This window comes from Globicephala melas, chromosome 20 (genome assembly GCF_963455315.2).
Source record: "Globicephala melas chromosome 20, mGloMel1.2, whole genome shotgun sequence".
Lineage (NCBI taxonomy): Eukaryota > Metazoa > Chordata > Mammalia > Artiodactyla > Delphinidae > Globicephala > Globicephala melas.
In genome coordinates this window covers 20,223,846-20,236,587 of record NC_083333.1, presented here as the reverse complement: position 1 = coordinate 20,236,587, position 12,742 = coordinate 20,223,846, and the positions used below count along the sequence as shown (strand labels likewise).

The window sequence follows — 12,742 nt, the reverse complement described above, 5'->3', positions numbered from 1 at the left end:
TTCACGTTCAGACACTAGTGCCTTCCAGAGGCGACGCGAAGCTGCGTTTTGCTCTTGGCTTGATTTTCTGACGGTTGTCACTAAATGTTTCCCTCGTTGAGGATTGTGTTTTCTGTCAAACGATGCTGAGGTTAGGATATCTGTAAGAAAATCACTTTCAGAAGGTCCAGACCACAGACCCTTTTCTAGAACGTAACTTGGTGTGACCTAGCCTTCCAGTGAAAGATCGTCTCAGGCCTTTTAAGTAGTAGGAATGGCTCGTTCAAACGCGGTCATCTCCGGAGGTCGTGCCTCATTTCATTTGCAGCTGAGAACTTGCAGCCAGTGCTGGGGCTCAGCCTGTCACCAGGAGCTAAGTGGCCTTTTTGGAAGGAGAGCTGGCGGCCCTGGAGGTGCTTCACAGCTGTGGGTGAGCGGCTGCCTGGCAGGGCGGGGGTCAGCAATCCCGTCCCCCTTCCCCACGAGGGACCAGAGGGAAGGTCTGATGGGGCAGGACGGGTGTGGTGGGATTCTGTGGTGGTGAGTTAATGTAGATCTTTGTGCTTAATACCATCTGATTCTGGGACCAGACCCGCTTAGGCTCCTCTCACACCGGGGCTGTGATACTGTGTGGTTAAAAGGGTCATGGAAAATGGGAAGCACCTTTGCACTGCAAAGGGCTGCGAGTCTTATTGTTACCTAGCATCATCTACAAAAGTCACTCGAGAAATTTGTGTGCTTATTAATTTTATCAACCTGATTGATAAACTCTGCCTCTACTTTGGCCAGAATGAATTAAGTTTTAGAAGGTTTTCTTCAAGAGACAAAACCACAAAATGGGAGAGCCCAGGAGTTTATTGCAGGTTGTGTGTGTGAGCGTGTGTGTGCGTGTGTGTGAACAAAGCCAAAGCTTAGCTTTCTGTGTCCACATGGCAGGGGAGGGCACGGGAGAGGAGCCCCGGTAGGGAAGGGATCGCCCGCCCCGGCCCTGCGTCTCGAGCTGCTCCCTGTTACCCCTAGAGCCCCTCAGAGCGGCGGCTTGACGTTTGAGGGCCAAGGGGCCGTGATTCTTGGGCCGAGTCCTGCCTCTGGGAGCCCCGCGGAATAACCCTGGGGCCTGACGTGGACGCTTAGAAGGATTTCTCCCAGGGCTTGCGGCTTCTAAGCGGAGGGGCGTGAGAGGCCAACGGGGAGTCTCGTCTGAGTATTTGCTTTTTTGCGAGTGTTCAGTTAAAACCAGCACGTCGGTAGCTATGGGGTCTTTGCTGGCGGCCTGTGGGAGGACGAAGCTTCTGCTCCTCTGTCCGACCTGCCCTGTGACCCTGCCTGGTGTGACGTGGCGGAAGTGGCCCCCAGAAGGAAGGGCCCGTCCTGACCCGCTGCCGGCCGGTTTGCTGTGCGGGATGGTGTTGGGGTCCAGGTCACTGAGTAAGATTTGGTTTCGTGCTCCTTAGTTTCGTACAGGTTTTTGTTTGATGTCGAGTCACGGGGGCCCGTGGATGTTACCTGCGTGAGCCACAGAGGCTGTGAAAGGAGTGCTTTTAGCTTTGTGTCTGCCTCTAGGAAGCGTTATTTTAGTTTTCCCAGAGGGTGTGAGGATGTATGTGGGCATAAGAGGGCGTATCGGCTCCCCTCTGAGCGGGTGACGTTTCCCTCCATCTCAGGATCCTCCTGTGGCTGGAGGGAGGGGGACACGCGCCTGCCTGGTGCCTGTCGGCCGGGGGTTCCCGGGTGAGTGGGTTGACGGCCTCCTCTCTTCCTGGGAGCGTCTCGCCCGCATCCAGGCAGCTGGGTTCCTGGGCAGCTGGCCCTTTGTTTCCATGGGTTCTGCACCTGCAGATCCAGCCAAGCTCAGATCGAAAAACAAATTCCAGAAAGTTCCAAAAAGCAAAACTTGAATTTGTCTGGTCCAGGCAGCTACTTACGTGGCATTCATGCTGTATTAGGTAAAGCAGCCTGGAGGTGATTTAAAGTGTGTAGGAGGATGTAGGTTCTGTGCAGATACCACACCATTTCCTACAAGGGGCTCGAGCATCCTTGGATCCAGGTGTCCGCGGGGGTCCTGGAACCAGCCCCACCGTGGGTACCACGGGACCACTGACTGTCTGCTCAGCCTTTAGTCCTGATGCAGTCAAGCCTTTGTCCTTGGTTATCTTGACTGTGAGATAATTTTCTGGAGGAACTGCCGTGACTGTAGGTGTTGCGTTGGGTTTTTGAATTCCATACTGAGATGAAATTCAGAGAACACACAATTAACCATTTCAACCAGTACAGTTCAGTGCATTTAGTCACTTGCCATGTGGTGTGTGGAAATACCATCTCTCTTTATTTTCAAAACTTCTTCGTCTCCTCGAAGAATACACAATACATGTCTCTGTTACGTAATCCTCTCCGGGCCCTGGCATCTGCTGATCTGTCTTCAGTTGTGGATTCGTCTGTCTTGAATATTTCATATAAAAGGAATCATACAACACACAGCCTTTTGTGTCTGTTTCTACCTCTCGGCAGGTTTTCAAGGTGCATGAAGTGTCAGTTCATTTCTTTGTGGTTGAATAGCATTCCTTTGTGTTGATATTCCAGAGTTTGTTTATCCAGTCATCCACTGGTAGACATTTGGGTTCCCACCTTTGGCGTTTATGAATAATGCTGCTATAAACATGCATGTGTGAGTTTCTTTGTGGACATACGTTTTCATTTCTTTTGGATACCAGAAGACCTTGGAGATAACTGTGGGTTCAGTTCCAGACCACCTCAATAAAGCAGATATCTCAATAAAGCGAGGCACACACATGTTTTGGTTTCCCACTGAATATAAAAATAATGTTTACACTGTACCGTAGTTTAAGTGTGCCGTAACAGCATTTCTCTTTGGTTGTTCATGCTTTTTCGGTGTCAGACTAAGAATCCATTGGCAAACCTGAGGTCGGGACGCTTATCCGTTTGTGTCTGAGTTTTTATACTTTTAGCTGTGATGTAGGTTGCTGACCGTGTGGAGTGAAGTTTTGTGTGGGGCTGGGGTCAGGCAAGCTGCCTCCTCGTTTCATCCCGGGGCCCCAGCGCCCGTTGTCGGCCCCCGCCCCTCCTGGCGGTCCTAGCCCCACACAGCGGGTGGGAGGCAGACTCATCTGGGGACATGGGGCCTCCCTCTGCCCTCGCCGTGCGGCTGGCCTGTTTCTCGCTGAACCCCGCTGCTTCCCTGAAAGTGTCCCTCCTTCCCACCGTAAGCCCGCCTCTGCCAGCTTGCTCTGGTCCCCGGGGCAGGAGTGACACTGCCCAGGAGTGGGCAGAACGCAGGGCAGCTGGCCCCGGCCTCCAGAGCAGCCTCGACGTGGACTTGCAGAGACTTGGTCGGAATTTTGTAGGTTTTTAGGGAGGGGCAGGGGTAGGCCTGGGATTCTCTGAAATTGCTACTTTGAGTCTTGATAGATCTGCTTTCGATCCACCACAGTATCATTGACCTGTGTCTTTGTACCTTAACACATGAAATATGGGGGTTTCCCTGGTGGCACAGTGGTTAAGAATCCGCCTGCCAATGCAGGGGACACGGGTTCGAGCCCTGGTTCAGGAAGATCCCACATGCCACAGAGCACCTAAGCCTGTGCGCCACAACTACTGAGCCTGCGCTCTAGAGCCCGTGAGCCACAACTACTGAGCCTGCGTGCTGCAACTAATGAAGCCCAAGCGTGTAGAGCCCGTGCTCCGCAACAAGAGGAGCCACCGCAACGAGAAGCCCGCGCACCGCAACGAAGAGTAGCTCCCGCTCACCGCAACGAAAGAAAGCCCACAGCAGCAGCAAAGACCCAACACAGCCAAAAAATAGTAATAATTTTTTAAAAAAAGACATGAAATATGATAAAAGCTGTGATTTGTTAAGACATTACCATTTACCAGGAGGTGCATGCCGCTTAGTTGTTTATATGAACTTAGTGACCATGCAGACCTGTGTCAGTGCTGTTGCTGTCCCTGTTATACCACAGGGGACGTGGGTGAGCTCAGAGGTGCGCAGGTGGCGGGGCCGGGTTTGTGCTCCGAGCTGTGTCCCGTCGCCTGGCAGACGTCTGCTGTCCCTTGGTGAGTCTGAGTCAAGGGGATTCTCTCTTTTTTTTTGGAATTTTATTTTGTTTATTTTTTATATAGCAGGTTCTCAGTAGTTACCTATTTTGTACATACTAGTGTATATACGTCAATCCCAATCTCCCAGTTCATCCCCCCGCCCCCTGCCACTTTCCCCTCTTGGTGTCCATACGTTTGTTCTCTACATCTGTGTCTCTATTTCTGCCCTGCAGACAGGTTCATCTGAACCATTTTTCTAGAGTCCACACATATACGTGTTAATATACAGTACTTGTTTTGCTCTTTCACACTTCACTCTGTGTGACAGTCTCTGGGTCCACCATGTCTCTACAAATGACCCAAGCTTGTTCCTTTTTATGGCTGAGTAATATTCCATTGTATACATATGCCACATCTTCTTTATCCGTTTGTCTGTTGATGGGCTTTTAGGTTGCTTCCATGTCCTGGCTGTTGTAAACAGTGCTGCAGTGAACATTGGGGTGCATTTGTCCATAGTTCAACCTTTTTTTTTTTTTAATTATTTATTTTTGGCTGCATTGGGTCTTTGTTGCTGCATGCCGGTTTTCTCTAGTTGTGGCAAGTGGGGGTACTCTTCGTTGTGGTATGCAGGCTTCTCATTTCTCATTGCGGTGGCTTCTCTTGTTGCGGAGCACAGGCTCAGGCGTGAGGGCTTCAGTAGTTGTGGCACGTGGGCTCAGTAGTTGTGGCGCACGGGCTTAGTTGCTCCGTGGCATGTGGGATCTTCCCGGACCAGGGCTCGAACCCGTGTCCCCTGCGTTGGCAGGAGGATTCTTTACCACTGCGCCAGCAGGGAAGTCCCCTAGTTCAACCATTTTGAACTATGGTTTTCTCTGGGTATATTCCCAGTAGTGGTATTGCTGGGTCATGTGGTAATTCTATTTTTAGTTTTTTAAGGCACCTCCATACTGTTCTCCATGGTGGCTGCATCAATTTACATTCCCACCAACAGTGTAAGAGGGTTCCCTCTTCTCCACACCCTCTCCAGCATTCCTTGTTTGTAGATTTTCTGATGATGGCCATTCTGACTGGTGTGAGGTGATACCTCATTGTAGTTCTGATCTTCATTTCTCTAATAATTAGTGATGTTGAGCATCTTTTCATGTGCGTCTTGGCCATCTGTATGTCTTCTTAGGAGAAACGTCTATTTAGGTCTTCTGCCCATTTTTGGATGGGGTTGTTTGTTTTTTTAATATTGAGCTGCATGAACTGTTTATGTATTTTGGAGGTTAATCCTTTGTCCGTTGATTCGTTTGCAAATATTTTTGCCCATTCTGAGGGTAAGGGGAATTCTTTTTAATTGTTGAATTGAGGAGTTCCTTCCAGGTGCTTTGAGGACTTTTCTCTTGTTTATCTTCGTGAGGAAGTAACTAAGGGCTGGGTTTCATGCCTGTTTTCGTGGAGGATGCAGTTTAGGAAGTGCAGGATCCGCTCACCGGGAGCTCTGGGCACGCCCTCCAGGCTGTCTGCTTGGGGCCGTGCTGCCCATCCGGACGCCACGAGTCCTCGTGGGCTGATATGAATGCGAGTTCCCCTTGTTTCAGAGGATAGGCGGAGGGTCCTGGTACCTGGGGGTCGGGTCCTTCGTAAAATACGGTCGTGGCGCCTCTTTCTCCCTCAGGTTCCTCAGCCCTTGGCGGGAGCTTCCAAAAAAAATTCACGTGCCTCCTCTGCTTAGGGTACACCATCTGGAGTGGGGGGACAACCTTTTGTAATAATGGGATTCTCTGCTTTGAGAAACGGTGCAGTGAAACGCCTAAAAAACTTGCTTGTTTAATTTGTGTCCTGAAGCATTACCTTTCGACTTTTAATTAAATTTTGTCTTTTCCCTCTTTTCTCTTTTCAGCCATAGAGCTTATGTATGGAGGTATCTACTGCTTTTTGTGTCAGGACTACATTTATGACAAAGACATAGAAATCATTGCCAAAGAGGAACAGCGGAAAGCTTGGAAAATGCAAGGTTTGGTTTTCCTGAGATCTGCATGCCTGCTTGTGTCTTAGCCCTGCGTTCCCTGCCCCCTTGTCTGTCAGGGCGTGGCGGGGGTGGGGAGGGAGGGGGGTGGTTCTGTTGAAGGGGAGGAGCCCCTACACCTGCCTGCTCCCTCCTGCAGGCTCACGGTGGGGGGGGGGCAGGGGAGGCAGGCGCGGTGCCCACAGCCTGCGGCTGCGGCAGCTGTCAGGGCTTAGCCGGGGTTGAGAGAGACACCTCAACCTAGCCTCTCCGGTCGCCGGGCATTTTTACAGACACGGGGCTGAACCAGGCACAGTGTCCGCAGGGATTTTGTGCTGCCTCGTCCCTGGTAGCTGCCCAGAAAGCAGCCCCTCGGTAACTGCAGGATGTGTATGCTGACGGCTTCCAGGAGGGTAGACTATTTTCTCATTAAATTACTGTTGCATCTCTTAAAACTCTTAACTGGAAAAAAAAACCTCTTAACTGGTTAGGTTATGCTAAACCTGTGTCAGCACAGAATTAAACTTCCCAGAGGAAAAATGCAACAAGCTACCGCTGAGGCCCCTTAGTTCAGGAGCGCGCTCTCCGTCCTGTGCGGTGCCTCTGTAGCCGGAAAGGGAGAACTCCAGGCTTTCCTTCTTGTGTAGGAACAACCCAGCTCTTCCCTGATGAGTGTTTCTCTCCTGTGAGTCTCCTTTACTTGCACAGAACCCTTCACACCCAGCACTTCTGGTCACCAAGTGTTTTTTTGGGGGGGTCAGTTCCCTGCCAAGAAATTCCCTGTGGCGCCGGCTGGGTATCTTATGGATCAACTCAGTTCTGACACAGTCGGCCTGGAGGTGTCAGGCCCCATGGGATCCCCTCCCCAACTTCAGATGCTGGAGTCTCAAGTCCAGGGTCTCATCTGTGCTCCTGACTGTCCAGCTGTAGATCGGAGGCTCCCAGGACCCCCCTGGACTGGAGCGTTTGCTAGAGCAGCTCACAGAACTCAGAGAGACACTTAGGTTCACTAGGTCATTAAAGGATGTGACATAGGACATAGATGAGCAGCCAGATGGAGAGAGAGAGGCACGGGGCAGGGCTGGGGAGGGTCCCCGTGGAGTTGGGGTGCATCACCCACTCGGTGTGGAATGTTCACCCACCTGGTTCGCTCCCCGAACCCCGTGCTACTGGGATGTTATGGGGGCTTCTTCCTGGAGGCCTGATGGATCATTAACCCCATTTCCAGCCCCCTCCCCTCTGTGGAGGAGTTGGGGCCGGCCGTGCGGGTGCTGCAAATTCCAAGCTTCCCTGGTCTTTCTGGTGGCCAGTGCCCATGCAGGAGCCCGCCCGGAGTCATCAGGACAAGAGGTTCCTCTAGTGCCCTTCCCGCTAAGGCGCCCTTATTACCAGGGCGCGGGGCTCATGCGGGGGACGGGGCGGGGGCGGCACATGTGTCCCACTGACTGCGCGGTGGCCGTGGAGCCATGCCGCCACTCCCGTCCCTTCGCTGGCACGTAGTCAGCGGCACACGTGAACGTTATGCAGCTCTTTTCTTTTTTGTTCAGCTGCCTGTTTTTGGTTTCCCTGATAGTTTTTTCTTTCTTGTTCTCATTTCCAGCACACGGTCATGGGTCGCAACAGTAATAGGTGTAGAAAGCCCCACTGGCCTGTGACCGTCTCTCCACAGAGAACATACAACCCAGCGTGTGGTTTACCGTGTTTTGCCTTAACTGTGCTCCTCTGTAGACGTGCCATGTTAGAGAACGGAGCACAAGCCAGGCTGTCGGTCATCGGAGCCGAGGAGCCCACCTTCTCTGGAGAACAGTCTCTTTAGTCCACTTCCTGTTCTCTTCCACCTCCAAACCTTAGTAACGTTGCAGGTGAGGCTAGGGCTGAGGATGTTATTTCTTCGTGCAGAACAGTCAAACCGCAGGGCTGAGAAATGCACGTCCCAGGAAGAAGTAGGATTCTTCTAAAATCATTCCACAGTTCCATCTGTCAGCAGGACGGTGCGTCCTTCAGAGCGTGTTGAGTTCTAGGTGCGTGGAGCCAGTGGAGTAGGCTGTGCACTGGGGTGCAGGTGGCCCTGCCGCCGTCCTTGGTTTAGGTCTCTGGTGGGTACGGCCGTCCCTTCATGCCCGTCGCCACCCAGTGCTCCCTGTGGGCCCTGGTGCCGTGGTCCCTCTGCTCAGGGCGTAATTAAGGCTGAGGAGACGGCTGGTGCTGGGGCAGCTGTCCCCCAAGGTCCCGCTCTCCTCTCCTCCTCTGGGAATGTGATGTGGTTCATTCACGGCACGCTCTCTGAGAGAAGCTCCTTCCATTGTCTGGAACAGGGTCTTAGAAGGACCCTACGTTGCCCGCCTTTGAATCTGATAAACCCTGTGCTGCCACCACGCTGGTTCGTAGACACGACCAGAGTGTAGCTAACGGCACCTTCCACCCGCTTAGGCGTCGGGGAGAAGTTTTCAACGTGGGAGCCGACCAAACGGGAGCTCGAGCTGCTGAAACACAACCCCAAGCGACGGAAGATCACGTCCAACTGCACCATAGGTGGGCGGGCACGGCCGGGTGGAGGGTGCATTCTCCGGGGAGGTGCAGCGTGGCTGTCAGCTTGTCGCAGAGGCTCCTCCCTGCCCTGCCCCGTTGTTACTGGGAGCCTTTGGGCGGTGAGGGCTGGTGGGGGTGGGCGCGAGCACGCCTCGGGACGTTTCCCACGGGTGGGGCACAGACGTTAGAAGTAGGTTCCACCCCGCGCTCTGCCTGCCAGGTCTCCGCGGCCTCATCAACCTCGGGAACACGTGCTTCATGAACTGCATCGTGCAGGCGCTGACGCACACGCCGCTGCTGCGCGACTTCTTCCTGTCCGACCGGCACCGCTGCGAGATGCAGAGCCCTGGCTCCTGCCTGGTCTGCGAGATGTCCTCCCTCTTCCAGGAGGTGCGCCTGGGCCGGGAGGGGGCCGGGCCGTCACGGGGTGGGCTCTGAACATCCACAGACATGCCGACTGTGGAATCGCACGTCCTTCCCAAGAGGGATCGTTGGGTGAGGCACTTGGTCATCTGCAGAGGCTCGTGGCTGCCTCACAGGGGTGCACGTGGCAGGTGCCAGCCCCTCCCCGTCACCTGCCGCTTTCCGGCTTTGTCCACAGGACGGGCGGGTCTCCTGTTACCGGCCCTGCTGACTGTGTGTGTCACCAGAGGCCTCTGTCTTTGGGCCCCTGCCGTGGACATCAGGTTCTGTCCCGACGGGCTCGCAGGCTGGACCCCCCCTTCTCAGAGCGGGAGTGCAGCCCAGCCGCTCCCTTGGGTGCTGCGGGGAGCCAGGGGTTCTTTAGGCGTCGACCCTGGGCCAGCAGACTCGGCCGGGTCTGGTTTTGTCCGCCTTTGATCACATCCTCTCGTTTTCCCTGTTGGGCCCCGGCTGCCTGAACCCATCTGGCTGCGGAGCTGGAATGATTCACGGTCTGGCCCTTTTCAGAAGTTTCCCGACTCCTAGCCTGGCTTAGCGAGTCCCCACATACCTACAGCCTAGCCTGACGGCGGCTCCTGGGGTCACAGGAGTGAGCAAGCTGAATGATATCGTTGGGCCAAAACGGGGACACGGGTGCCTTGGAGAACGGGCTGATGGGGGGGCCTCACTAGGGCACTGTTGGTGGTGAGTTCATCTCTGTCAGGTTGGTTTTTAGGTTCAGGTTTATGGGGGTACGCGTTTCACACGGCACAAGTCACCTTTTAGTGTATGTGTGTGTGTTTGACAAAAGTTTGTCACCGTTCATCGTTTTGGCTTATTTCTAGAAAACAGGTGGTGGGAATGGAGAAAACTCTGAGCAGACTCAGAGTCTGTGAAAACACAGTTTGCCTGAAAAGGAAAGGAAATGCCTTGTTTGGGCCGCGCTCGCCAGCGGAGGCTCCAGGCGGCTGTCAGACGTGCACGTCTGCGTCTGTGTTCGAGGGAGGCACGCGCTCCTGACGAGGGTGCTTCTCCTTCTCTCCAAGCAGTTCTACTCGGGGCACCGGTCCCCCCACATCCCATACAAGCTGCTGCACCTGGTGTGGACGCACGCCCGGCACCTGGCGGGCTACGAGCAGCAGGACGCGCACGAGTTCCTCATCGCGGCCCTGGACGTCTTGCACCGGCACTGCAAAGGTGAGCACTGCACAGGTGAGCACTGCACAGGTGGGCGCTGCACAGGTGGGCACTGCACAGGTGGGCGCTACACAGGTGAGCACTGCACAGGTGGGCGCTGCACAGGTGAGCGCTACACAGGTGAGCATTGCACAGGTGGGCACTGCACAGGTAGGCGCTGCAGAGGTGGGCGCTGCAGAGGTGAGGGCGGGGGCTGTTTCTCAGGGCCTGTTACTGGGCCTGCCAGGTGGATGGCAGGGAACTGTTCACAGGGAGGAGCAAGGGGGAGAAACTGAAAGCACACGGCGCGTCCCTCCCGCGCCCCTGTGGAAACCCGGGCCCTCCTGCTGCACCAGCTCTGCCCCTTGGGTCAGCGGCTTGGCAGTGGGCTGGCTGCCTTGGGGGCCCAGGGTCCCAGAGCCACCGTCTCTTGCCAGGTGATGATAATGGGAAAAAGGCCAACAACCCTAACCACTGCAACTGCATCATAGACCAGATCTTCACAGGGGGGCTGCAGTCCGACGTCACCTGCCAAGTGTGCCAGTAAGTGCGGCCTCTGCAGCCCCGGTGCTGCCGGCCAAGCGTCGCGGGGCCTTGTCGCTGCGCTGCCCCCGGGCCGTGGTGCTCACCCGTCCCCCCTGCTTGCTCCTAGTGGGGTCTCCACCACCATCGATCCCTTCTGGGACATCAGCCTGGACCTGCCCGGCTCTTCCACCCCCTTCTGGCCACTGAGCCCTGGGAGCGAGGGCAGCGTGGTGAACGGAGAGAGCCACGCGTCGGGAACCACGACCCTCACGGACTGCCTGCGGAGGTGAGGCGTCCGCGCCTTGTGGGGAGGGGGCCCTTCCTCGTGGCTGCTCGGGGAAAGTCCTGGTAAAGCCAGGCCCCCCAGGGCCCCACGTTCCCGCACGAAAGCTGAGGGAAGATGGGATGGCCAGCAGACGAGCTGTTTCTGTCCCTGAGTGCCCCCCACCGCGGCAGAGGCTGGAGGTCCGCGGCCTTTAGTGACTAACGGACAGAGTCACACCCAGCAGGGCCGCCCTCCTGCTGTGGCTCGTGGCCTTTTCTGACGGTGATGAAAACGTTTTTAATTAAACTTTTTATTTTGAGATAATTGTAGTTTTGCATGCAGTTGTAAGATACAATCTGGAGAGATCCTGTGTACTCTTTCCCCAGTTTTCCCCAGTGGTAACATCTTGTAAAATTACAGCACAATGTCACAGTCAGCAGGATCTCAACATCCCTGCAGTCAAGATGCAGGATGCTTGCACCCCCGCAGGGTCCCTCACAACCACACGTCCTGCACCTCCTACCCTTGTTGCCTCCTTAACTCCTGGCAGCCGCAAATCTGTTCTCCATTTCTAGAAATTCCACATTTCAAGGATGCTATATCCGTGGAATCATACATCATGTAACCTTTCAAGGATTGACTTTTTTCACTCATCCTAATTCTCTGGAGATTCATCCAGGTTGTGTGCATCACCAGTTGTCTCCTTTTTATTGCTTACTAGTATTCCATGGTGTACACGGCTTAACCACTCATTCGCTGAAGGACATCTGCATTGCTTCCGGGCTTTTTTTTGGCCTTTACAGATAAAAGTGCAGTAGCCACTCATGTACAGTTTTTGTGTGAGTGCTGGTTGTCACTTTTCAGGGACAGATTTGATTGCTGGGTCTTAACAGTAGTTAGAAAATTATTTTGAGTTCACCAGACTTTCATTTTCCAAAAAAGTTGAGGATAAATATTTTTTGAAGTGCTCGAGAAGAGAAAGGAAGGAATAGCTTTTTCATTGTGAAGTTATAAATGTCCCTAACTGTGTGTGTGTTTTTAGGAAGGACGTGAACCCCCTGAAAGTGATAAAATAACTTTTCTCTTTTTCCTCTCTTATTGCTGCCATCTTTTTTTCCCTAAAAATCCATGTTTTCACTGCGTTGCAGGTTTACCAGACCAGAGCACTTAGGAAGCAGTGCCAAGATCAAGTGTAGCGGTTGCCATAGCTACCAGGAGTCCACAAAGCAGCTCACCATGAAGAAGCTGCCCATCGTGGCCTGCTTCCATCTCAAAGTGAGTTCCCTGAGCACGCGGGGCCTGAGGGTGGGTGGGTGTGCAGAGTCCGTCCGTGCTTGTGGAGCAGAGAGGGTGGTGCCTGTAAACTGCTCTGCTCGTGTCTGTCGCCGGGAGGTTTGCCCGTGAATCAGAAAGTAATTGCTTCATAAGGAAAATAGGGTGAGTTACTCTGGGTGGGGGGTGGTTAGGGATTTACTGCTCCTCTCCTCCAAGTTCTTCTATCCTCACCCCAAGTTTTCCGATTTTCTTTTACTTGAAAGCAAGGACCCTTAGCATTAAGGTCTAGTCTGGGGGTCAGCACGTTCCTGTGAAGGGCCAGTAGCAAATATGAATCATGTGTATGATGTATTATGAGAGAATATGCAGCAGAGACGGTGTGTTCGCTGGTCTTGGGTATTTGCGATCTGATTTTACATGTAAAGCATACAGTCTCTGTTGCTCGTTCTTTTACTTCATGACCCTTTAAAGATGTAAGACAGAAACCAAATCCCCAGGCCTACCTGTTTCTCCCACCGGGCACCGTGCTAGGTCCACACCTGCTGTTG

General features: G+C 53.7%; 1 protein-coding gene across 4 annotated transcripts in view; it reads left to right on the top strand.

The window, feature by feature from the left end:
* USP22 (ubiquitin specific peptidase 22) overlaps nt 1–12,742 on the top strand; it is a 34,789-nt gene that overhangs the window by 17,338 nt on the left and 4,709 nt on the right. For 3 of the 4 annotated variants that reach the window (XM_060290359.2, XM_060290358.1, XM_060290357.2), the window contains 7 exons: nt 5,918–6,031; nt 8,453–8,554; nt 8,772–8,941; nt 10,000–10,150; nt 10,567–10,672; nt 10,782–10,940; nt 12,068–12,194. In XM_060290359.2, coding sequence (XP_060146342.1) covers nt 5,918–6,031; nt 8,453–8,554; nt 8,772–8,941; nt 10,000–10,150; nt 10,567–10,672; nt 10,782–10,940; nt 12,068–12,194 — 929 coding nt within the window. The remainder of the gene's footprint in view (nt 1–5,917; nt 6,032–8,452; nt 8,555–8,771; nt 8,942–9,999; nt 10,151–10,566; nt 10,673–10,781; nt 10,941–12,067; nt 12,195–12,742) is intronic. The other variant, XM_030861113.2, reaches the window with a different exon arrangement.